The sequence below is a fragment of the Tetrao urogallus genome, assembly GCF_951394365.1.
Source record: "Tetrao urogallus genome assembly, chromosome: 1".
Lineage (NCBI taxonomy): Eukaryota > Metazoa > Chordata > Aves > Galliformes > Phasianidae > Tetrao > Tetrao urogallus.
The window spans coordinates 21,277,325-21,301,626 of NC_136813.1; the positions used below are offsets into that span (position 1 = coordinate 21,277,325).

Genomic DNA, 24,302 nt, shown 5'->3' on the forward strand with positions numbered 1-24,302 from the left:
CAGTTATGTGTGTGTAAATGAATATTTAATTGCAAAGTACTTATATTTGAGGAATGGGGATTGAATCTATCATTCTATTCATAAGCCAGTAAAGCATAGTAAATGATAATTTCTTTTGTTAGTTTCTCTGTTGCCTACGGTAGGAACTCCTCATGGATTTTCTTCTGTGAAGAAGATACAAGAATACAAGTTGTAAAGCTGCTAGAAATACTTAGAAGATTTGACACCTCTAAGGTGAAGTAAAAAAGTAGATATTTAACTTTCTTTTAATGCGCTTTAATAGATTTTTAGATGAAACAGAGGGGAGGAATCATTTTACTTTTAAGTACAGAAATACGGAGTTCCATGTTATGAAACATTCTACACTGACAAGAATTAAATGTTTAAACACCGCTTTATGGCTTACAGCTCCAGGCATTGGAAAATACATGTCCAAACAGGTGCTGAGGCTGAGAGCGAGCAAGGTATTTAACATGCAGAACCATGAGAACATGTACAGCTTTTGAAAAACTGCTAAAATTGAGCAGAAAAAAATAATGCCTTTGTGTGTATCCCAGAAATGATGTAGAAACAGTAAAAAGATAGATATAATCTACGCTGTGTTCTCCTCCCCTTTTCCTGTCATCATTTTTGATCATCATCAAGTAGAATGACTGTAACTAGTCTGTCTCTGATATAATATGGTATCATATTTATTTGCGTTCTCCTTCTGAGCTGTATTAGTGGTGAGAGGAGAGAAAAACATACATGTTTGAAAAGAAAGAACAACAAAAGACTTACAGAACAAATGAAAAATGCAGTCACCAAGGAGCAAAGTAAATTTGATAAGTCAACTAATAAGAAAGCTGCTAATACTTAGAGTTCTCAATGCTCAGAAAAAGCAGGTTAATGTCCTTTTGCCTGAAATAGAGGAAGCCAAAATCTCTGAGAAATGTGCTTTGCTTCCCTATTGTTACTTTGACTGAGTATTGAACTCTGCTTCAGGTCTCAGTGTAGAATATTTGCTTCTATTTCAGGCTTATGACTTTATCATATTTTCATACAATTCTTTCCTAAAGTAGTAACAATAGTAATTTAAATATCTTTCTCTTTCTAAACACACAGTTTTCAAAATTACATATTGAGTATTTTTAAGCTTTTGGAATATCCAGTTATTTCTGTTTCAGAAAACACCTAATTGATGTTTTCTGAGCAGAAACATAAGATCTGTTCTAAACGCTGTTCCGTGCCAGTTTTAATATCTCCTATGCAGTATGTGCAATCCTTTTACAACAGCAAATTATGTTTTACCCTGCTTTAAAATGAAAATAAAATGTTCTGCTTTTGTACAGAGCAGTGGTCATTTTAGTGTGACAGTCCGTAACCAATTCCTTATATAAAATAATATCCATTGTTTACATAATTTAAGATGAGCTAGACTAGGGTGAGTTCATTCATAATTCATTCTTCCATGTCAGCAGTCTGCATAATAAAAAGCTGGTATACATTAATCACAATAAAAGGTCCAAAAGGGGGTGTATGAATAGCTGATGAATCTGCAGCTTTTCAGTCTCAATATGTAGAGTTTAGTAACAGAACTACTGAGAGTGATATGAATGTGAGTGAAAATAGATGTGTTGAAGCACCATAAGAGAGCATGGAGGAATGGTAAGAGTACCTGTATTGATAACCAAGGACATTGCTAACTGCAATAAAGCTAATAAACGTTGAGGAATATCTGATTTACATAAAGACCACAAAGCCAGCACTCAGATGATGAGCTGTGTCTGAGCACAAGGAAACACTTCTTAGTATGAAGATGATGAAGCACAAGTTGAGCAGGGAATCTGTGGATCCTCTTCCATGGGGATCTTAAAAGTCTGCTTGGATGTGGGCCTGGGCATCCTGCCCTGGGTGTCCCTGCCTGAGCAGAAGGCTCCCTTCCAACCTCAACTAATACTAAGGTGATACTAAGGTTCCACAGCCAATTGATTCAATCTGTGCTTTCATAATGAGAAGCAACAGCAAGGTTAAACGGAATTGTATTTGCCTCTCCTTTCATCCTAATGGAATGAGAAACTGCAGCCCCAAAGGCATGCAGAATGATGGGCTGATGAGCAGCATGACTTAATAGCTATTGATAGTAAAATGTATAAAAGATGTCTAAATAAGCAGTTTGTATCGGAGAATCTTATCAACTCAGAAGGCAGAGCAAGGATGTACAAGCTGAAATCACCTGTCTGCTGTCTTAGGCACAAGTCTTGGACAGATGAATTTGGCACTGTTGTCATGGTGCTTGTGAGCAAGTAGATACAAGGTGGAATCATGTTGCTTTGCAACTAGTTATCTGGCTGTTAATAATCTGTACTGCAACAAATCCTTTTTTCTTTTTTAATCAACCTTTCCTGACTGTATGCAATTTGATTCCTCTCATTCCTTGTGTAAGTTACTTTATGAGTTCCTTAGCGTACAGTTGATTTCATCTTGTAAAGGCGTGTTCTGCGTATCAGTTTAGTAAATAAGCAATGCTGTGAGCAAACAAACCGAGCACTAAACTGGAATGCCTTCACTGTGTTTATGTGAGCCTTAATTTTGCTAGAAACTATACTCTGTGAAAGCCCGAGAAGGGTGTATGTGTGCATTTAATATGCTGTATTTTATATAGAGAGGAAAATAAGGTTATTTTGAAATTAATAAATTGTTATGATGTAACTGAATGAGAGTACTGAATTAGAGTAAAGATAAAGGATTTCACCCTGTAGCACAGCAGAATGATGGTACTGTCATGAAATTATTAATATTTATTACTTATTTCTGAAATCAAAGAGTGCTTGTGTTTTGAATGTTTCAAAATCTTCAGGACTCTAGAAGGTTTCAAAATTCTTTTGCATAAAAGCTTCTAAAGAATTACTTTGATTTTTTTCTAGGCAGTCACTCTGTGCATAAAAAGTAATGTTTGCCTGTTCTCTTTCATCTGCCAACATTTTGTTTTTAAATCATTCCACTGAACACTACTGAATCCTTCCAGTAAAGGAATAAGAAAACAGGATCTGCTAGGATTGAAGATATAAATGAAAGGAAGAGTAAATAAGAACCAGTTAGCATCTCCTACGAAACTGATTTTTAAAAACTAGTGGAAAAAGTCTTCATCCTTCTATTTTTCATCTATTAGATAGTGTCAGTTTAAATGTGGCTGTTTCCTCAACTGTTTCCTGAACATCACCGAGCCTAAGGAAACATATGAGGACTATGGAAGCCAACAACATTTGTTGCCTTAAGAAGTAACTAGTCAAGTACAAGCTATATTCAGTTTGGTTTTATTGAGGCTAATTGATCAAAGTAGAGAAGGGGAGTGTGCAGAATCTGGGGGAAAGCACTCAATACCTCACACACACATGCATACATATGCTAACCATGTTATACTTGCATTGGTCCCTTGGAAAGCCAGGATTCTTGTTGAGGATTGACTCCATTGTCTTCAACTCATACCTGCTGTATGGGGCCAAGCCACAGGCTAGGCACACCACAAAGTCCTTGCAGAGATGGAGTTCTTGTAGCAGGCAGCATTCCATAGTTTTGGCTCGATGTATGTGGCAAGACTGGTATCCCCAGCAGCTCCTGTCTTTTTATTGCCTTCTAGACAGCCAGGTGGATGCTAGAATGTCCTGTATGGCAGTCATGCCTATGTAGTCCTGCCAGTTGATTTTGGCTGGAGCAGTTTGCTGATGTATGCAGGCTTCCCTTGTCCTGTTTACTTTCAGTCGTTCCTCCTCATTGGCTCTGGGGAATTACAAAATGTAGCGCAATTTAAATAGCAGGCATTTGTTTGGAGGTAGGAGGGTGGCTGCTGAGAAGGGGGATCCGTTAGCTGTTAGACATTTTTGGTGAGGATGAATGTTGGGACTGTGCCTTTACTTGAACATTTTCCCTTTAGTCGCAATTTTGTATAAACTTTATTTGCTCTGTGTTAAGCTTGTGCGAGTGCCGGTTAGATATTTTTTGTTGTTGCTTACAGCAGCCTGTTTAAAGAAGGGGAAATATCAAATATGGTGGGAGTATGGAGAAAGAGAATCTTTCGTGAAAAGTTGTGCGCTTGAATGATTTAATATAGCCATTAGGGTGACTGAGAGTTATGTTTCATCAGTTGTACTCAAAGGCATGAAAAGAAATTTTTAATACATATATTTATGCTCATAACAGCCCTTTTTTGGCAAAAATACAGAGCTGTATTTATTCTATATCCATTCCAACCAGAAATATTAGGAGAACTTATACTAATGTTAAAGAAATATTTTTTAAGTTTCTTAAATATTTTCAGATACAGCAGGATCTGTGGTAAATTCTTAAACACATTAAAAACTCTAATAAAGATAATACTTGGTGGGTTTTTTTTTTTTTTTTTGCTTGTTTGTTTTTGTGGGTTTTTTTTTTTTTTTTTTTTTTTTTTTCTCTTTACAAATGCATACTGGAGAACATCTTAACTGTTTTGAAGATGGAGGTATTTAAATGTCTTTGCTTTTTAGGTTCCCTAGTAGAGAAGCATCTAGACAGATGGAAATTTGAAATGAATTTATAGGAAGCTTCTGAAAGCAATGCAGTGCTTTTAACTGATCTGCCTGATCAGTAGTCAGTTTGTGTGGTCAAAGCCTGGAACAGATGGCACAGGGAGGCAGCTTGGTCTGGCTGACCCAGCTTGAGCAGAGTGACTGGACATGGTGACCTCTCGAGGTCCCTTTCAACCTCAACCATTCCGTGGTTCTAATTTGAACAGGTGGAATTCAGAGTGAAAATAGTGTGCTTCTGAACTTAGAGAACTGCTTTTAGTTTCATTTCTTATCAAGTACAATTTTTGTCTGTATTATTGTGAACTATATACACCCCTTGTTTCTGTTTTCAGATTTGCTTTATTCAGAATGAGTGCAGTCATCATCTTTGCTAAAAGGATGCTGTAGATGAACAAAATTGTTTCATATGTTCCTTTACAGGAGTGGTTTTTAGGTAAAGCATTACATGATGAAGAATCTACAATAATTCACCACTATGCCTTTGCTGAAAATCCTACAGTCTTCAAATTTCCAGATTTTGCTGCTGGTTGGGCACTTAGTATTCCACTTGTTAACAAGTAAGAATTGAATTTTTAATTACTTCTGAATTGTTGGTTTATAGCAATGAAGTTTAGAATTCATAGTTTTTCTAGATGCTACTATTCCTTTAATGAGTTATGATTTCAAACATAATACTTTCTTAATACTTCTATGTAAAAGATGTACGTATGCCTACAGTATACAGGAAGGTAAATATGCAAAGCTAAATTCAGATTTTAATTTTGAGCTGTCTTTGATACTGATTGCAGCTGAAGTCCATTGAAAACATTGTGCCAGACTGTTCTCATCTTTTGCAGATAAAACCTTTCTTCTTAGGCAGGAAATATGTGTCGAAATGTATGTGCTGAAAACTGATATTAACATCATCACTCTGTGCAAAAAAAAAAAAAGAAAAAAAAAAATTGGAAAAAGAAATACAAGTTGTTTTTTGAGGCAATATATGCAGAATATATCATTTCTTTTCTTGTAAATAGCTGGTCAGAAGTACTGGCCACACTTTGCTGCATACAGGAATGATTGATTATTTTTTTTATATGCTTTCTGAAGAGAGTAAATGTCTTCATCTTTAATTGTACAGGCTTGCAACTAAGTTGAAAAGTGAACCACTCAAGTCAGACTTTACAATAGATTTAAAACATGAGGTAAGCAGTGTTCTGTACTTCCAATGTAAGTAAAAAAGAAAAAAAGCTATGAAATCTATATATTTGAGTACTGATAAATTCATAATGAAAATAAGAGATTGCTAAAAATTTTGAATGCAATAACATGTTTAGTTTCTTTCCCTTGCTTTAAGAATATAATAACATAATACTTTAAAATTATGTTTCAAGCATAGAAGAATTCATGATAAAACTGCATTTATAGCATGTATGGTTGTATACAGTGAGGTATCTTCAAAGATTTGTTCTGTAGAGAGGCAGAGTGCCTTCTAATTTGTAAAACACTGGCACAAATAATAACTCAGACAATGGCAAGCCTCATTTACTTTCTAAATCAGATTCTTAGAATTAGGTGTGATGAACTTGGGCTGAAATAGCTTCAGGAGTTGAAATTGTGTCAACAATTGCAGTGTTGTGTGTGATAGTTTAGAAATTTCATTGCCTTTGGCTGCTAATGGTTTTAAAAGGTAGCTACTGGAGAATAGATGAGTTGGCTGAAGGGAGTATGAAAGGAAGGAAAAGGGATCTGAAAAAAGGTCATTGCTACCTTCTCTGCTGCTTTTTTGTATTTTCTGCCTTCAAAATGTTTGTGCAGCCCAGGGTTTAGTATTTGTCACCAGATTGAACCATGGAGCAAGAATAGGATGAGTCTGGAGTAAGATTGCTAATTTGGACCTGAAATGTTGAATTAGTGTAATTTTTTTATACTCTCCTAAAAGCCAGCTATAAATTTTGGCTCTGGCCCAGATGGAAAGAAAATTAAACTACTGTTGCTCTTCCAGATCTTTATAATAGTTAGAAGGCTTTTCATTTCCAACACAAATCTATACTGCATTTTATAGAGTATAAATCAGTAGCATATTTAAATGAATTTGATTTTGTGCCAATACTGTTCTTTCATGTAGTTTTCCCTCCTTGACTCATGTATTTCTCAAAAGCAATTGAACCCCACTCAACTTCCATTTTGTTATATGAAACAGCAATAAGCTGTTTCTTTCCTAAATTCAGTCCTTTCTTTCCTAAATTCAAGACTAAATTCACACTGTTAATCCTGTTTCTGTAACTTACCTCAGAGTCACTTGGATTCCTAATATTCTAGTCTACTTCAGCACTCACAAAGACTTTACACATACTGTCATCAGAAAAAGTCATTAGCAGACTTTTCTTTTATGTGCCACACATTAATTCATGAAAAACAATTGATCGCTTGGCTTGAAAAATTATTTCCATCCCCTTCTTATTCTGTTAACAGTTCTTTGCATATATTTCTTTTCAGATTTATTGCCGTTGATAACCTGCTTCAGCTCTGTAGTTATTCTTTCTGCACAGACTCACAGCTCCCTGGAGACAGTTCCATTCCCACTCATTTATTTTATAAATCACCATCTTCTCCTTCTTAAATCATTTTTATCTTGCTACAGCCTTCTTATATGAATCAAGATTGACTACAAATCAAAGAGTATAATCTGCGATCTTTAGTGATTGTGTGTACTGTTTAAATTTATGAAGGATTATAAATGTTTTAAGACCTATTTTAGTTTGACAAGTCCCGATAATGTGCTCCTTTAGTCCTTGGTGTTTTACTGTGCATTGTGTCAGTTTTTTCACCCTGTTGCTTTCCTAAGTCCTCATTTCTTATATCCATAATATTTATATCCCTTTCCACTTTGCAAATATGGTCATGCTGTTGTTCATTTGCAGATTTCTTATTAGACATTTTGTAATTGCATGTATGGTATATGTCCTGATATTCAAAACTGGAAGCAAATAATAGAATTTTTTGGCATATGTAACATTAGATTTAATCTAGAGCTAAAACTGTCTTCAACTTTTTATTTTATGTATGTTTCCATTGGTTTAGGGGCAGTCTGTTATCTTGTTCAATAACCAAAAGGGCAGTCTATTCTTACTTCTGAAATATGATGGTTCCACACTAGTCTAAGGATTTTCATTCAAAAATGCATTATTCAGTGGGAAATCTTAGCATGTTATAAACTTTCATAAATAGTTAATATTAATTTACAATTCTTAAATGTTCTTTGTACAGCAGAAGCATTGCTTTTTTGTTGGTTCACATGATAAATGTTCATTATGACTAGCTTAGGTTTGGATCAGTGGAATTACTGGAAGGTGTTTCTAAATCCCATCTCCTGTTGTTATGTAGTTTTCCAGCTACAAGATGGGATCTAGAACCATTTACATCCTGTAATGTGACTGTAGTGGCAAGGCAGAAAGATAACTTTGGAGATGTGGTAAAGAGCAGGCAAGAAACATACACAAGTGTGTATGTGTTATGTGTTGTTTCCATGGTCCTCCTCTACTCCAACCACCATTGAAGGCTGAACTGCTACTTGTGCTTTCATCTTCTTCCATGTAGAGGGGCCCATCCCTTTAGTACTCTGTCAAACTTACCTATAATGCTAAAATCATATGCGTTTCCAAAGCATTACTAAAACAGCAAAGAGACAGACCACTTAACAATAGTGAAGCTTAGAGAAATAAGAATTTGCAAACTACAGGGCTGCCATTGACCTAGAGTGATTTAACAATTCACTGCCAGCTGAGCACTGGTAGTTTACATTCACAGCTCCCAGTCATCTGCATCCCTTCAATTACAAGGAAAAATACAGTAATTTAAATTGTAAAACTGTAAACTAAAGGCTAGTAATTTGCACTGGTGATGATCTGAGTGCATTTGTATTATGGCAGTTACAAGCAGCAACTTCTAAAAAAATCCATCAGTTACTTGTGCTAGTATGTTATTGTACCCTAGTTGTTTGCTATCCAAAACTTGTTGAATCTAGAAGCTTAATTCTCAAGAATATGATTTTGTTCTCAAACCTGCCTCTAGTGCAAGCTGTGCACGTAATGATCTGGCAGTTTTGTTTTATTCCTGCTAAGTTCCCAAAAAGCTGTGTGTAGGTTTTAGGGTTTGTTTTGTTTTCTGAGGATGTTGAGTTTGCTGAACATGAGTCGTTAATGTGTCCTTGCTGCTAAGGAAGCTAACAGTATTTTTGACTGCATTAGGCAAAGCACTGCCAGCAGATCAAGGGAGATGATCCTTCCATTCTACTCAGTGTTGGTGAGGCTACTTCTATAGCACAGTTCTGGGGCTTCCAGTGCAAGAGACCAGGACGTACTGGAAAGGGTCCAATGAAAGGCCGCCAAGATGATGAAACTACTAGAACTCGTCTTCTGTGGGGAAAGGCTGAGAGAGCTGGGACTGCTCTGCTCTGAGGAGGCTCAGAGTGATCTCAATTTCCATAAATACCTGAAGGAACAGTGTTAAGAGTCCAGAACAAGGCTCTTTTCAGTGTTAGACTGGCTTAATGCCAGGACGAGGCAATAGGCACAAACTGGCACGCAGGAAGTTCCCTCTGAACACCAGGAGACGCTTGTGTCCTGTGCAAATGGCAGAGCACAGTTGCAGATTGCCCAGAGATGCTGTGGAGTTTCCTTCTTAGAGATCTTCTAAAGCCCCCACCCTGCTCTGGGTGTCCTTGCTTGAGCAGGATTGGGCAAGGAGTCCCCCAGAGTTCCTTTTCCACCTCAGCCATCCTGTAACTCTGACTGTTGGTCAGACTGAGATCAGAAGTCTGTGACTGGTTTGATGACATGGGCATGACCTGGGCACGTCTGGACCATACATAATGCTCTTCTTAGCTTGCACCAAGTTCTTGCCAAACACTGGACAAGAAGAAATATTTTACTCTCTCGATAACAACTTAATGACTGAAATGAGGATCTGCTTTCTAGCCACTACACTGCATGAGGATATTTAAAACCAATGATTTTTACTTCCCAAGTAGGCATAAAACAGAGAAAAGGAGATCATTTTCATTGCCTTTTCTGTGGGCTGGGTCTGGTCCCATATTTCAGTGAAACACATACTTATTTTTCATGCAAGAATTATTGGGAATATTTGTAAAAAAAAAAACGTTGGAAACAGAAAGTAGAAACCAAGATGGATTTTCCCTGCCTTGAAGGAGACCCATTACAGGGTAGAGTGGGGTTAGAGTCAAGCTCCATTTTGCTATGCTGTTAATTCCACAAATTTTAATTCTTGCACAGTAATTGAGTTTCATGAGGTAGTGTGGAGTGTCTTTCACTGAATATTTATGATTTGTTGGCATAGGGTCCCTTTTGAAAACTAAAAGCTGTAATTTTGGAATTAGTTAAGAGGAAGCAAACTGGGGTCCCAGAGTTCTGCATTGTGAGCTCACGCAGCTCTCATACCACGTGGAGGATTTTTCCACATCCTTGACCTATTTTTGAGAGAGACTAAGAATTCAGAGTTGGGAGTGTACATCTGCAGGTCAAAAGCTTTGAATAGCCATACTTAATGAGGTGCTCTCTTCTGCCTTTCAGAAACTTCTTTTTCTTTCAGAAACTCTAACAAATTTTTGAACGGTTGTGTATGATGTGAAGTTAATCTTTTAAGTGGTCTGGGGGGACACCCAGTCTGTAACTATTCTTTTATTTTTATTTTTATTTTTAATCAGGTAAAGTTATAAGCAGTCTGAAAGATTTGCGATAGAAATATTGAGCAAGTCTGTATAGACTGAAATATTATAAATTTTATTACTAATGAAATGAATGTAAACACAAAGTTGCTTCGCCTTCTTCGTACATCACTGATTCGATTCTTCCCCTTTCTCTGAACGTTTTTGCAGGGATTTTTTGGTTCTTGAATTTAAAATGGACAAGAATCTAGTGTAGTGCAGAATACCCGTTACATTATCCTTCAATGTGTTTTACATTTTCTGAGTTTCATTGCTGATTTCAAGCACTTTAAATTATCAGCAGAGAATGCATCTATTTTGAAAAGTTGAGAAGTGCTCCATATTCCTATGGAACTAGACCTACCTATTCCAAATCATGAAAGTAGTTTGAAAAGAGCAGTAAAGTTTAATTCAAAGGAAGGTGCAAATATTAATTCTGCTTTTTCTTACAAAAGGAAAAGATTGGTTCTTTTGACAGACTTGAATAAATGAAACTAACTAAATCAAACTCTTTTGATTTTATCTTGTAGTATGATTTCTTTGTAAGCCTTGAGAATGCTAATCCAGTTTTCATTACTGATATAAATGTCTTCCATTTTGTTAGATTGCCCTGTATATTTGGCAGAAAGGGGATGGACCACATCTTACTCCAGTGCCTGAATTCTGTACAGGTGATGTGAACTCAGATAGGGTTGATCAGTGTGCAACAACATTCAGTAACTTTCTTCCACTTTGTGTAAGTACCTCATTTTAAATATCACTTGCTTAGTAAAGGAACAGTTCTTAATAAATTAGTAACATTGGTTTTAAAATATCTCAAACCGTGAAAGAATATTTTTCCAATAAACAAAAAAAAAGGTTTGTTGTGGTAGGTATTTATAGTTATTTTCAGACTACTAGGGCACAGGATATTTCCTGACAAACAAATATCATGTATACTTTAATTGGTCTTTTTACCACAGTGGTTGAGCAGCTTATGATCTCTAAAATAACTCTCTGTATATTTCTCTGAGATACTGAAGTACAGATTTTCTTTTTCCACAGATGGGAAATTTAATCTTGTTTAGGCTAAAGATAAAATGTAACACAGCATTCATGTAAAGCCTATTGCTTCCATCTCTAGGAGAATGCATTTGTGATGTCATGGGTTAACTCATCAGAGGCGAATAAGCGTTCGATGATTCTAGGACAGCAAAATTCTAGATTATCTGGTTTCCAAAAGGGAAACCAATAGGGTGATTAAACAATTTTATTTTAGAGATGAGGAAATTCAGATTTGTAGTGTGTAGACTTCAAGTTTCTTTTTATGAATATCAGAGAAGCGTTAAGTTTTTCATAGTGATTATTTTAATTTCAAAGAAGTTAAGGAAACTTCTTTTTTCAGATGAATCATTCTTAATGCAACAGTTCATTTTCTTTTTCTAACAATAAGTGTTTAGTTCATGTTAGAATATTTTATCAATGAAAAAAGTTAATGTTATTTTAGGAATTTAAAACCAACTTTTGCCAAGAGACAAAAATTTAGTTTCAAATGCATTACTAATATCCTATTCTACTTGATATGCTGTACAATGAAAAGATATCTTCTGTTCTATTACATATATGGACATACATATCCTATAAATTTGTTAAAGCCAGAGCCTGCAATTTCATTTTTGTTCTATCCAAATAGGGAGAGCCAGTAAAAAAGGAAGATGTCTTTGTTGCTGTAAAAACATGTCGGAAATTTCATGGAGACAGAAGTAAGTTGTTGGTTAGTCAAGTTAGTAGTTCTGTACAGTATAGTTTATGAAATTAATATTTAGAAAACAAGCTGATATGTGCTGTCTGTGCACCTCTTGGACCAAATATTTGCAAAATCCACTGGGAAGCACGAAAACTTCAGAGTTCCTCAGGTGGGTTGCAGAATGTTTAAGGCAAAGTTATTTGGTGTTTCATCGTTAGCGATTGGTTAACAATATTAAAATGGAGTATCTGCACTGAAAATTTGCATAAACTTAGTTTATATGGTGGAAATTGGAGCTGTAGTGATATTAGTGATATTAATATTGCTACTTTTAACACCCTTCAGTGTGCTCCCCTGGATAGTCAGTTTAGTTCTGTTCCTTGTATTAGCAATGGCCCATGTGACTGCTTCAGAAATTAGAGCAAGCTGAAAGCTCTGTCCTCTGGTACTACCTTGTGTATTGCCCTTCACCCCAACAAAAGATAGTTTGTGCTCTTATATTGCGTTAATCACTTTAAGCAGTGATGAGAACAGGGTTTTTATAGTGCTTGACATAGGATATTTTCTTTCTTGTAAAAATCTGGTCAACATAGTATTTTGTCAAAGTCTGGATCAGTAATCTGTCAAGTGTACAATGCTGTAGTGTTTAATTTGGAAATGGATGTGCTACAACATAGTTAACATGGTAATATGACCATGACATCCATGGCAAAAACAGTAATCAAACAACCAACCAACTAGCAAAGCTCCACCAAATCAGTTCAATGGGTTTTACCTTCTTTCTGAGAGACAAGGAAAATAAACACGTGGAGATACCCAGCTTCACATAATATATAATAAAGCTTAGCTTTATTATATATATGTTATATATATATAATATATATAATATTATAATATGTATTTATATATATATAATATATTATATAATATTATAATATACTATATACATATTATATATAAAATATTATAATATATAAATATATATATAGAATTTATATATATGTTATATATATATATGTGTATATATATGTGTGTGTGTGTGTATATGTATATGTTATATATATGTTATATATATATGTTATATATCAGTGTATATAACAGTTTGTGGACTTGGGATTTTCCTTTCCAGTTTAACAATAAGCATTCTGCCTGCTTGGTGCCACCTACCAGTCCATTCCAGTTAACTTCTAGACATTTTGTTAATAAAGAAAGTCGAAATAGATTTATTTCCATTGATATATTTGAATTATGTGTGTCCTTGAATACTGCAGGCATGTAATAGCATTGGCATACTTAGTTCATAAGTTTAATTTAAAGTGACTATTATTATTAAAAAAAAAAAAAAAAAGAAAGAAAAAAAAAGGCTAATACTGGTACTACTTTGGGGGGGGAGGGTGGGAAGGGGAGATTGCCACATCTTATGTCAGAGGATAGGAAAAAGATTAAAGCTCCTTTTGTAACTAAATCCCTGTTTGCTAATGTATCCGAAATGGTAGATTCTGCCATTTTACGATTTAGATGATTTTCCAAGTGTTGTTTTTTCCTTCAGGATAAGATTTATGTAGTTCTTTTCTTGGTGTTGTTACTGCACTTGGTGAAGGCCCTTATTCCACTATTTTATACTAGTCTTTTGGAGATCTTCAGCAAGTAGCTTTTGACAGAACAAAATTGACTGTCCTGTAATTGGAGTTCACTGAAGACTTCTCCTTTCTGGATCCATGTTTAATTTCTTGTATTAATATTGAAATGAAACAAAGCAAAACTAGAAAGTCAAAAAGAAAAATAAAGCTTCAAAAAGATAGCATAATAATCTTCCAAGCAGCAGCAGTTAAAGACTGAGGAAAATTCTTGAACTTTCCTCACAGTTTCCAGTGTTATGAAATAGAGGATAATCTTACTCAAGATTTTCAAAGATTAGTGGATGCCAGCTTCAGAGAGCTCCTTTTACCTGGTAAGTCATTTTTTATTGTATGCCAAAATCTACATTAGTGCAGCAGGAAGGTTTAGTATTTGATGTGCAAAAGCAGTTCAAGAATTGATTTCAGATAGAGCTCTTCCAACGCATACTATAAATGGGAATATAGGAAGATTTCAGGGCAGGAACAGTGTTCTAAAAGTGGCACACTCAGATAAAGAGCTTGGAACTGACCTGTTAATCTCTCTGTAGTGTGGAGTTATGCCTGCCATGTGATCATTAGTATTACTAGATAATAACTATTTGTATCAGTAGTTGGTCAAAAATTTTCAGATTTCTGTTCTTTGTTTAGAAAACGAGCTGTTAGAAATTGGAAATGATTGAGGGATTCAGTTTAGGCATTAGTCTGGATGGTGACATTTCCATTAAAACTAGGAAGGAAAAGAGAACAGTGCTTGAGCTTTTAGCTCCCTTATTAGGCCATTTAACTGTGGTGAGACTCAGGTCTCTGCTACACTGAACTCTTTTTTCATTTATGCAAAGAAGGGGGGATTCCACCAAGGAAGCTGAGAGGCTCAAACTCCAGTAGTAAATAGTCCTTTGTATTTGTACTGAGGTTTAGTTCCTTGGCTGGGGAAGAGTAAAAATGCCCTTACAGGTGTGTTTCTGCTACCAGGTGAAGATTGGAAGCATGATGTATTTCTGTGATACTTCTAATATGGTGGCTTGGTTTCTGGAAACTTTCTGCTTTTGTTCTTGCAAGAAACAATTTTTTTGAAATGGAACTTTTTCACAAAATTCGAAAATCATTTCTTGCCAAATTGTTTTTTTATTCTAATTGGAAAAAAAAAAAAAAAAGATTACATGGTATTTTCTGCCAATTAATGCATGATTATGCAGTATTTACATGATCTGATGCAATTTTTAGTACGCAGGAGAAGAGTATTGTGAAATTCCTGAATTTGCACTTCAGAACTCCCCTGTAACATTGCATGAACGTATTTTTTTGTACATAATTCCCTATGGATTTTTAATTCAAAAATTGCTTGCAATTTTATGTAAAACCTTTAAAAGCAGTTCTATCTACACATTGTTACAGAAGTAGAATTGCATTTTTCTTCCAAATTTACAACTTTTTCTATTAGTGAGTTGTGTTCTTCCTACTCTATCCTAACAGGCACCCTTTAATTCATTTTAACATCACCCAACTGAGAGTTGATCAATCAGGAATCCTACAGTTAAACCTTATGTGATGGGATTAGAGGGAAGCAAGCAACTAGGTGGGCAGCAGGCATTTAGGTGAAGAGCAGTTCCAGCAGGGGGCTAAAATCAGTTATTCATGGACATCAAAGTTAAATAGCAGCAAAAGGAATTCATGTAAATATTTCCTCCTAGTAGGAATATAATTTTTTGAGTGTGAGGAATAACTTAAATTTTACCTCTGAAAAACGTGTAGGATTTGGATCTTTAGCAACCATAGATAACCATAGATATAGATACAGATAACGAGCTGCTGCTAATGAGATTTGGTGGGTGGTGTCAAAATGCACGGGGCAAAATGAACAAGGAGAACAAAATGCATGTTGTTTTAGAGTGGCTGCTCACCTTAGGCCTGCCCACTTCATTTTTAAAGCGAAAGAAAGATCATTGATATTAATCTGATCATTTTCTTCCAAACATCCTGCAGGTGTGCCTACCATTCTGCTTACTGGTGGGTTTTCTTTTTCTTTTAATGTTACTCATAATTTATTAACTTCAGAAAATACAGTAGTTCTAGTTAGAAGGAACTTAGAAATTTCATCTTGTCCAACTGTCTGACTGTTTGGGGCTGACACTGTTGAAACATTTGTAGAGTAATCACTAGAATTCTGTATATCTACTTGAAGTATTTATGATATTCATGTCAAATGGCAAACTAATAAGAAAAGGATTGCTCTTATAGATAAGTGTTAAACAGTCCTCCTTTGAATAGAATCTCCAAGGGCTACAAGCTGATTGTGTGATATCAGGAATGTTCTTCTGTGAATGTGACTCTGGAGACAGGTGCTTTTGAGCATTAACGTTGCATTGCTGACAAACACTGTGTATATGGCACGAGTGAGGCATTTCAGAAGATGCATTTGGTCTGTTTATGATTCAGAATATTTTGTATGCTGTGCAGTTGGATGTGTTGTTTCTAAAATGTAACATTTTCAATAGTGGAAGAGTGATTGATCTCTAATAGATGTGTGATACAAGTCCAACATAGCAAGGGTAAGAATAATGAATTCCATACTTTCGAATACAAATGTAAACATCACAGTCCTCAGTGTCATGTGAATGAAACTACAGACATATTTTACAGAAATTTTGTTATAGCATAGATAAAATTGTCCTGGCTGGCTTTCATGAAAATGTAAATCGGTTTCCTTAAATACTGTAGGAAAGAAAAAAGAGTGAATGTTTACAGCCATCATGCTGTACTTGAAACATTATTTTCATGACAGTGTGATTGAATGTGTCGGTTAACAGGGACATAAACATTTCAGTTTAGCAGTTACTTATATTTCAATGTCAACAACTGTTTTGCAGTACCAGTTGTAAAGCAGACTTGGGAAAGAGAAGCTGCACTTATTGAATACTACAGTGATTACAGAGACATCTCCATTCCTACTGTAGATTTAGGTGTACCGAATACTGAAAGAGGTAAGTTGTTGACTTACCCCTTGTTGGCAGTTTGTCTGACTTGTTGGCAGTTTGTCCCAAGTAACTGTGTAAAGGTTGTATGTTTTCAGGACAATGCATGTATTTCATGTATATTTATTTCAGTAACACGTTCCTGCTTCTAAAACTAAAAGAATACTACTTTCACACAGGAAAAGGCTGGAGAGTACAGGTCACCTGTGATTATTGTATTTTTTGAGTAGAAAACTGAATACTTGTAAATATAATAAAAAGGCATGCAGATTTACTGAAAGAGACAGGAATTGGTGTTATGATGCTGGGCCTAAGATTAATTGCTGTAGTGCGTCATGGATTTGTGACAGAAGGCCTCAGACCAAATGGTTACTGAATGTGAACTACTTTCTATATGGTATTCAAACATTGTATGCTTGTGTCTAATATGCCTGTATTTAGGCACAAAAACTAAATGTTAACTTTGGAAGTTTTTTTCTTTCTTTATGACAAATGTGAGTTTAGAGTGCTCATTTGCTTTGTGTTCGAATAGAGAAAAAAAAGGCTGTGATATGATGGCTTCAGGTTTTTGGGTTTCTTCTACCATTGCTTTTAGGCATATTGTATGACCTTTAAGCATTGTCGTGTAACTCTAGGACCTTTGGTCTACTGGCCTTCTGAACAAAGTAAACTGTTCTGAATTTGCTCCAGTATTGTTTTTGCATCTTTTGTGGAATGTTATACAGAAATCTTGGATTTAATTTTGTAAATACTTGTGTATCAGTCTGCATTAAGTTTGTATTTTCACAAAATTAGCAAAGCCAGGATTTCCTTATCTCTTAAGCAGCAAGTTAGTATTGTTTTTTTTTTTCCGAAATATTTTAACTGAAAGTAGCTTCAATTATAATATTTCATCCTTCTTTTTAATGCTTGTTTAGTAACCCTAGTATTGATAGCAATACACAATACTGATCTGTAATCTAGATGCTTAAAGACTGTTTTCAGTTGGATTTTTCTGAGATGTAAAAAAGATTCCATGTAAGTCTGAAGTTGGTTTTTTTGTGCTGCTCATTATAAAGACTTTTCACCTTTTAAAACCTACTAAAGGGTTTTACCTTTCAGTTTCACTGTAATCTTACATTGAGTGTTAAGATCTCTATTCAGAGGAAGTTATCAGAACCTGAGCTGCAGCACAGTAGATCAGTGCAGGCATGAATGCAAGCAATAGACCTGATGCATTATGAAGTATTCAGGAAATATCTCAGAGTACTTTGCAGAAGGAATATCTATCATCATCTCTTCATTTTTTTTAGTGTCAGAAATTAAGAGTAGCAGTTTGCCCTGAGTTGTCCAACAGTTTAGTAGGGTAACTAGAATGTAGCTTGTTTTCCAGGTTTTCATTATTCAAAGACTGTTCATATTAAAGCGTGCTTCAAAATTTTGTTCTTGCATAGAAAGCAATGACCATTTATGCAAACACCATTCAGTGTAATGAAGCAGATAATTTAAGCTTGTATCTCAGATATTTTTCTAGTCATTTCCAAAATGTTTTAGTCCAGTGAGCACTCTTTTAATTCAGTAATGATTGACTTTTACGAAATGTCATGATATTTAAATGTATATGTTCTGTTATTCCTCTCCCTCTAGGTCACTGTGGGAAAACTTTTGCCATTTTGGAAAGGTATTTGAATCATAGCTCTCCCAGAACTCCATGGTTAGTCATAGTGGATGATGACACACTGATAAGGTACAAGTTACAGTATTTCAGGGATTACTGCTGTTGATGTTGATAGGAATTTTAGCAATATTTGTCTCTTTTCCTGTATTTAAGATATACAGCTTTTTCATTTGTTATATTTAGCTTTATATAGTTTCCAGGAATAAAATTGTCACTTTTTGCTCAGCATTCCTGGATCGATATTTAAAAAAGCGTGAACTTGTGATTTAATAAAAGCTATGCGTAGTGTTACTATCTAATCCTGTAGTCTCAATATGATAAGGTCACCTGCTGTGATTCTTCAGCGTAGGCATGTATGAGTTGATTGGTTTTAGTAATTTGCAATCCACTTTTTCAGCTTGTGTTCCTTGCATAAGTCAGAAGGTTTACATGGTCATTTGTCAGAGCCACCCAGGACTGTATTCAGGGACTTGACTTTGTTAGGAAATGAGATCCCATTTACCTGAAAACTGACACTGCAGTATAAGAAAAACAAGGCATGTTGATCAGCAATCAGGATCGGTGGTTCAAGGAATACTTCACATTAAATTGCAAAAGAAGGAGAATTTGGAAGAGGCTGTAACTGTACAGAAAGCAGTGTTTGTAATAATTAAAACTTGTTTTATTGTCTCCTGATGCATGGGCTAAAATGATTATTTGCAAAGTTCTTATGATTTGAGGGAAAAAAAAGTTACACGTTTTCTTCATGGGACTGAATTGAGAAAAACATATTTTAACTAATTGATTCATTGATTGATTTGAGCAAACGCAGCAGTCATATCTCATAGTAAATAGTCCATTGTACATTTCTGTTTAAAAGTTTATATCTCTGCTTTCTGTAGAATGTTTGGATTTTCTCCGATCATGTTTTTGCTGTTTGCTAGAATACCACTTAGGCTAGCAGTGTCATTTTTGAAATAAATGTCTTTACGATTTAATTTTTTTCTCTTTGATGGATTTTCCTCTTTCAGTATCTCCAGGCTCCGAAAACTGCTCAGCTGCTATGACCCAAATGAACCAGTATTTCTTGGAGAGCGTTATGGTTACGGCTTGGGAACAGGAGGATATAGTTATATCACTGGAGGAGGAGGGTAATTTGTTTCAGCTCCTGCTGAGATCTACATTAGTTCCTGGTTTGAATGCGAATGTTTTGAATTACAGTACAAATCAGTTGCAGCAGAATCAGTAAAGTTTCCTAGTACAATTAAAAAGCAGTGATGCTCAAAAACCCAAATGTTTGTTACAATAAGTTGTGCAGCTCAGCAGGAACAGATTTCTAGAGCAAAGTGGTTGGTGCTGAGGACCACGCATGTTTAAGGGGGTTTGTTTTGGTTTGATTGCTCCTGTGAACTTGTGTGCCCGTTACCAATTATCAGCACCACATGTTGTTTTGATGCACATCATGCTGCATTGATTCATCTGACAGAATTCATTCTGCGCACACACAGAACATCTGTGTGATTCAAAGTATTGTCAGCAGAGACAGCTGGGATGTTTCCCTAAAAGAGTTTGTTTCTGATCTGAACTGTGGTGGAGTTTAAGGAGAACCTAAAGAAGCACATTGAATGATACAGATTGCTCCGGTGAAACTGCTCTTTTCTTGTTCTTTGTCTTTATCCAAGCATGGGTAAAAAGTAAAACCGCTGGTGATTTTTGAAATTCATGCAATCATTTATGGAGAGATAGATGAGGAAGGAATCTTATATTCTTTCCTGATAAAAAGTCTTCCAGAAAGTGCATTGTGGGTTAAGCTCATGCTGAGAAATATGGACCACTGTGATTGTGTGTAGAAATTGGTTTAAATTAACATTTATGTGGTATTTCAGTTTGGCTTGTATTACACTGAGAACCATCGTAAGAAGCATCTTGTGTGTCTAAAGCAAGTCGTGTCTTTTGCTTGCCCTTAGCGTCATTTCATGTGAACATTAATGGCTAAATAAGGAACGACTGAATAAAATAAAAAATTAATTAAGCTCCCTAATTGTTTTGCTTAGTTCCATAAAATCTTGTTTAAATAGTGTATATTCTTGAGCTAAGAAATATACCTTGCATCTTGTTGGTCATAAAGTGAATGAACTCATGAAGCTGTGTAGCAGATTTGAAGCTTGAATTTCTGGAGTGTGATTTGTAATAGTTAGAGCACCCTGTACTGGACTAACTGAATGATGTAACCTCAGAAAAAACAGTCGTGGAATACTCTACAGAAGTATTCCCTCTGCTGCTGAATTTAAGACAGCATCATGCTTCTGGTCTATTGGAGGCTTATTTTAGTGATAATAACCTACAGGCTCCAGGCTCTTGTTAGATGAGCAAGAAAGAAACAAGAAGCCTTTCCTATAGCTTCAAGGAACATTTTTTCTTTATGGAGAGAACTCAGTATAGCAAAGGATTCAGGGAATGACAGTTGAGGATTAGAGTTCTTCTTTTTTTGTTTATATGAGAACTAACTAGAAAATATATTAGAATAAGATAGAAGAGAATATCCCTTTAAAATCCTGATGAAATGTAGGAGTAATTGTCAGTGGTAAAAAATGAAGGCTAGCTAAGTAATGGTTGGAATAGCAGCATAATTAGTTTTCATTATGTGGAGTAATTATCTTTCAGAAAATGCCTTTTGCATTACTTACCAGTAATGACTTCTCAAATCCTCAAATTCCAGATAAGTTGCATTGGAGGGCTATGTGTTGTCTTGCAACTTTACATCAGTTAGCAACTTTTAATCATTTTAAGTCATTTTGTTACTTTAGTACTTACTGCACAATGCTTTTTGTTTGCTTTTTTTTGTTTTTTTCTCCTCCTCAGGATGGTTTTCAGTAGAACAGCTGTTCAGAGGCTGCTCGCTAGTAAGTGCCGGTGTTACAGCATGGATGCACCTGATGATATGGTCCTGGGGATGTGTTTCAGTGGCTTAGGAATCCCTATAACACACAGCCCGCTATTCCATCAGGTCAGAAAGTTATTTTTACTAGTGCTTAAAACATGTTTTGTTCTTTTAATTGTATGCATAAAATAAGACTCATAAATATTACCAAGTGGACCAGTGTGTAATAATCATAACCAAAATGCCGCTACAACAACACACTTCTGTCTGGAACATTTGACCAGCAATTCAAAGCATGAACTATTACATGTACAGTAATTGTTTATAAGTTTATAGCAGTTCATAGGATATTTCATTTACTCTGCAACAGAGGTGAGCCCTTTGAAAAACAAATAGAATGAGTTGCCACGTGCTTTGAATACTTGTGGTATGTCATAGAATCATAGAATGGTTTGGGTTAGAAGGGACATTTAAGACCATCTAGTTCCAACCCCCTGCTATAGGCAGGGGACACCTCCCTCTAGACCAGGTTGCTCAAAGCCCCATCCAGCCTGGCCTTGAATGCTTCCAGGAAGGCGGTATGCACAGCCTAACTAGGAAAAAAAAAAACCTCAGAAAACTCAACAAAACACAACACAGAAAATTTTTTTTCTTCAGGAAATAGAGACTTGATAATTTTTCAGGGAATTTATTTTCTCTGCTTACTCCAATCACAGAATCACAGAATGGCCCGGGTTGGAAGGGACCTCAAGGATCATGAATCTCCAACCCCCCTGCCACATGCAGGGCCACCAACCTCCACATTTAGACCAGGCTGCCCAGGGCCTCATCCAACCTGGCCTTGAACACCTCCAGGGAGCGAAGAAGCACTTGTGATTTTTCCAAACTGTGTAAACCCTTCTTTTAAAAAATCAGCATTTAAGTCAGTGTAGTGCTGGATGTTTTTCAGATGTTCATCTTGCTTAAAATTTGGAAAGATTGGTGTAGTTGAATATAAGCTAGGATTAAGTTGAAAGGCTGCTTGAAAATTAGTAGAGTACCGAGTAATTCAAAGCAGCTGCCGGGGTCAGAGAGGAAGTTAGCTAACTAAATTATCAGTGTTCCCCACATTGACATTTTTTCCTGATTACATTTACTATTTAGAGGAATGGGAAGACCAGGATGCTCCATTCAGAATTGTAATTCCCTGACCATATAAAAAGAAACATACTGATTTCTTTTCCTGCTTTATTTTATCATCACTTCTTTCAGCATAAATATGAAAGAAAGCAAGTAATGCATCTTAATCAGCAAAATTATAAAATAATTTGCTTGTGGAAGTTTGGGGGTTTCTTGTACAGGGGTTTTATTTTATTTTTTCAAATGAGAGATTGAAAAACTAGAGCTCATCTCACAGATGTGTAGGAGTGGCACTTAAAGAACAAAACAAAGCAGTTATTTGTAATCCTTAATAATGTGCACTTGATTACTGATTCACTTAGAAAGTGAAACCCTAGTGGTTTGCTGAGAATTACACTTGAATTGTAATTGATTTTTACCATCTCTTACAACAAATCCTAATTTAGTGTGCCTTTAACAAAGATGAAGTCTGAGAAAAGAACTCCAGTTTTGAGTGTGCTGTGATTCCCACTGTTCTGTGACAAATACTGTTAAAGCAAAGAAGCCAGAACTGGATTTTTGTGACAACTAGAAAATTATTTTGGGGGTCCTTCTTGGTCGTACAACTGGATTTCTTTTTTTAATAAACAGTCTGTGTGTCAAAAACACATACTCAGATTTCTTAATGTTAGCATTTTCTTTACTGATTTTGTGCCTGGAGCATATAGGAAAGGGCTGGAAGAATGCTGCCCATAGAATTCATTACTTCAGCCATCAAGAGGCTGAAATGTACAGTATTCAGTCAGTTATGAGCTTAGGCATCAAATCATTGATTCAGTGTCCTAATCACCCAATTTTCTTCTTTTGTCTTGTACCTAAAGAAAAAATGAATACGTCTTCCCACATATTAAAAAATATTTACTAACACGAAGTGCTTCCTGAATAAAGTTCTGAATGTCTTTACTGCATTTCTCTAAAAAAAAAAAAAAATAGTTATTTTACCACAGATCACTGCAGAGCGGGCTTTTTTATATAGAGATGCACTTACATGCCATTAAATTGTCAGATGAGATGAAACATGCTTGGCACATTAAAATTGAGCTGCATCATGAGAGTTTGTTCTAATTCTGTCTCTTCTGATACAACCCAATAAAGAATAATGCAGTTTTCTGGCACCATAATATTTCTTGCCTTTTGTAGTCTTTCCCTGTCATAAAACTGCATACATTCCCGCAGCTGTATTTGGGATCCTACGGTCACAGTGCCAGGGTTAGCATCTCTCAGGAGAAGGAGAAGAAAGACAATACTGCATACAATGATTTTCTTATTATTGGACACAATGCATTTAAACAGGTGTGACACAAACAGTGCTGCTCACTACTTGCATTCATGGTGGTGGCCATTTCACCCTGAGAAATAGGACACGGTTAATACCAGTGTACTTCATAGCATGACGACTGCAGTGCATGAGATCTAAACTAACGCCTATAATTTTACAGAATGATATGAAATAACCTCTGTTGTTACTCTGTATGTTTTTATATTTGTTGTGATACAGAGGCCACTGAATGGCGGTACTCTCTGATTATATACTTCTTCCTTAGAAGCTTGTGGTAGCAAGAGTACTGGGAGGATGTTGGACTAGATGATCTTGTAGGTCCTTTCCAACCTTGAGATTCTATGATTCCTTGTTGAGTACAGATGGCTTTGGTTTGTTCTTCCTTCTTAGGCACGGCCAATGGACTACCCCAAAGACTACCTTTCTCACCAGATTCCAGTGTCATTTCACAAACACTGGAATATTGATCCAGTGAAGGTGTATTTCACATGGCTGGCACCAAACACAGAAGAAGCACTTAATGGAAAGAAAGTTGAATTTAACAGAGAGGACTTATAAGAAGGAGAAGAAATAAAGTATCAATTAATGTACTGCAGGTGAGAGGCAGTCACTACTGTGATTTTTGTGTCGTTCTTATACTGATGATCTTTTTGTGACATAGCAGAGAATGTTTTGTTCCTGTTACTTCAGAGCAGTGGATGAAGGCTTGTAATCAACTTTTGGATTGTTTTGTTATGCTTGGTTTCTTTTTAAATATCTTAGAGCTTTATACATCCGTGAACTTGC

General features: G+C 35.7%; 1 protein-coding gene across 1 annotated transcript in view; it reads left to right on the forward strand.

Moving 5' to 3' along the window:
• The window catches only part of B3GLCT (beta 3-glucosyltransferase), a gene marked incomplete at both ends in the record, with an annotated part of 44,992 nt that extends 20,918 nt beyond the window's left edge, over nucleotides 1-24,074 (forward strand). Inside the window, 10 exons of the mRNA XM_079540689.1 lie at nucleotides 123-234; nucleotides 4,965-5,101; nucleotides 5,662-5,725; nucleotides 10,850-10,981; nucleotides 11,918-11,987; nucleotides 16,458-16,571; nucleotides 18,189-18,288; nucleotides 19,230-19,349; nucleotides 21,061-21,205; nucleotides 23,907-24,074. Of these exons, the coding sequence (XP_079396815.1) occupies nucleotides 123-234; nucleotides 4,965-5,101; nucleotides 5,662-5,725; nucleotides 10,850-10,981; nucleotides 11,918-11,987; nucleotides 16,458-16,571; nucleotides 18,189-18,288; nucleotides 19,230-19,349; nucleotides 21,061-21,205; nucleotides 23,907-24,074 (1,162 nt within the window). The remainder of the gene's footprint in view (nucleotides 1-122; nucleotides 235-4,964; nucleotides 5,102-5,661; nucleotides 5,726-10,849; nucleotides 10,982-11,917; nucleotides 11,988-16,457; nucleotides 16,572-18,188; nucleotides 18,289-19,229; nucleotides 19,350-21,060; nucleotides 21,206-23,906) is intronic.
• Between the last annotated feature and the right edge of the window lie 228 nt (nucleotides 24,075-24,302).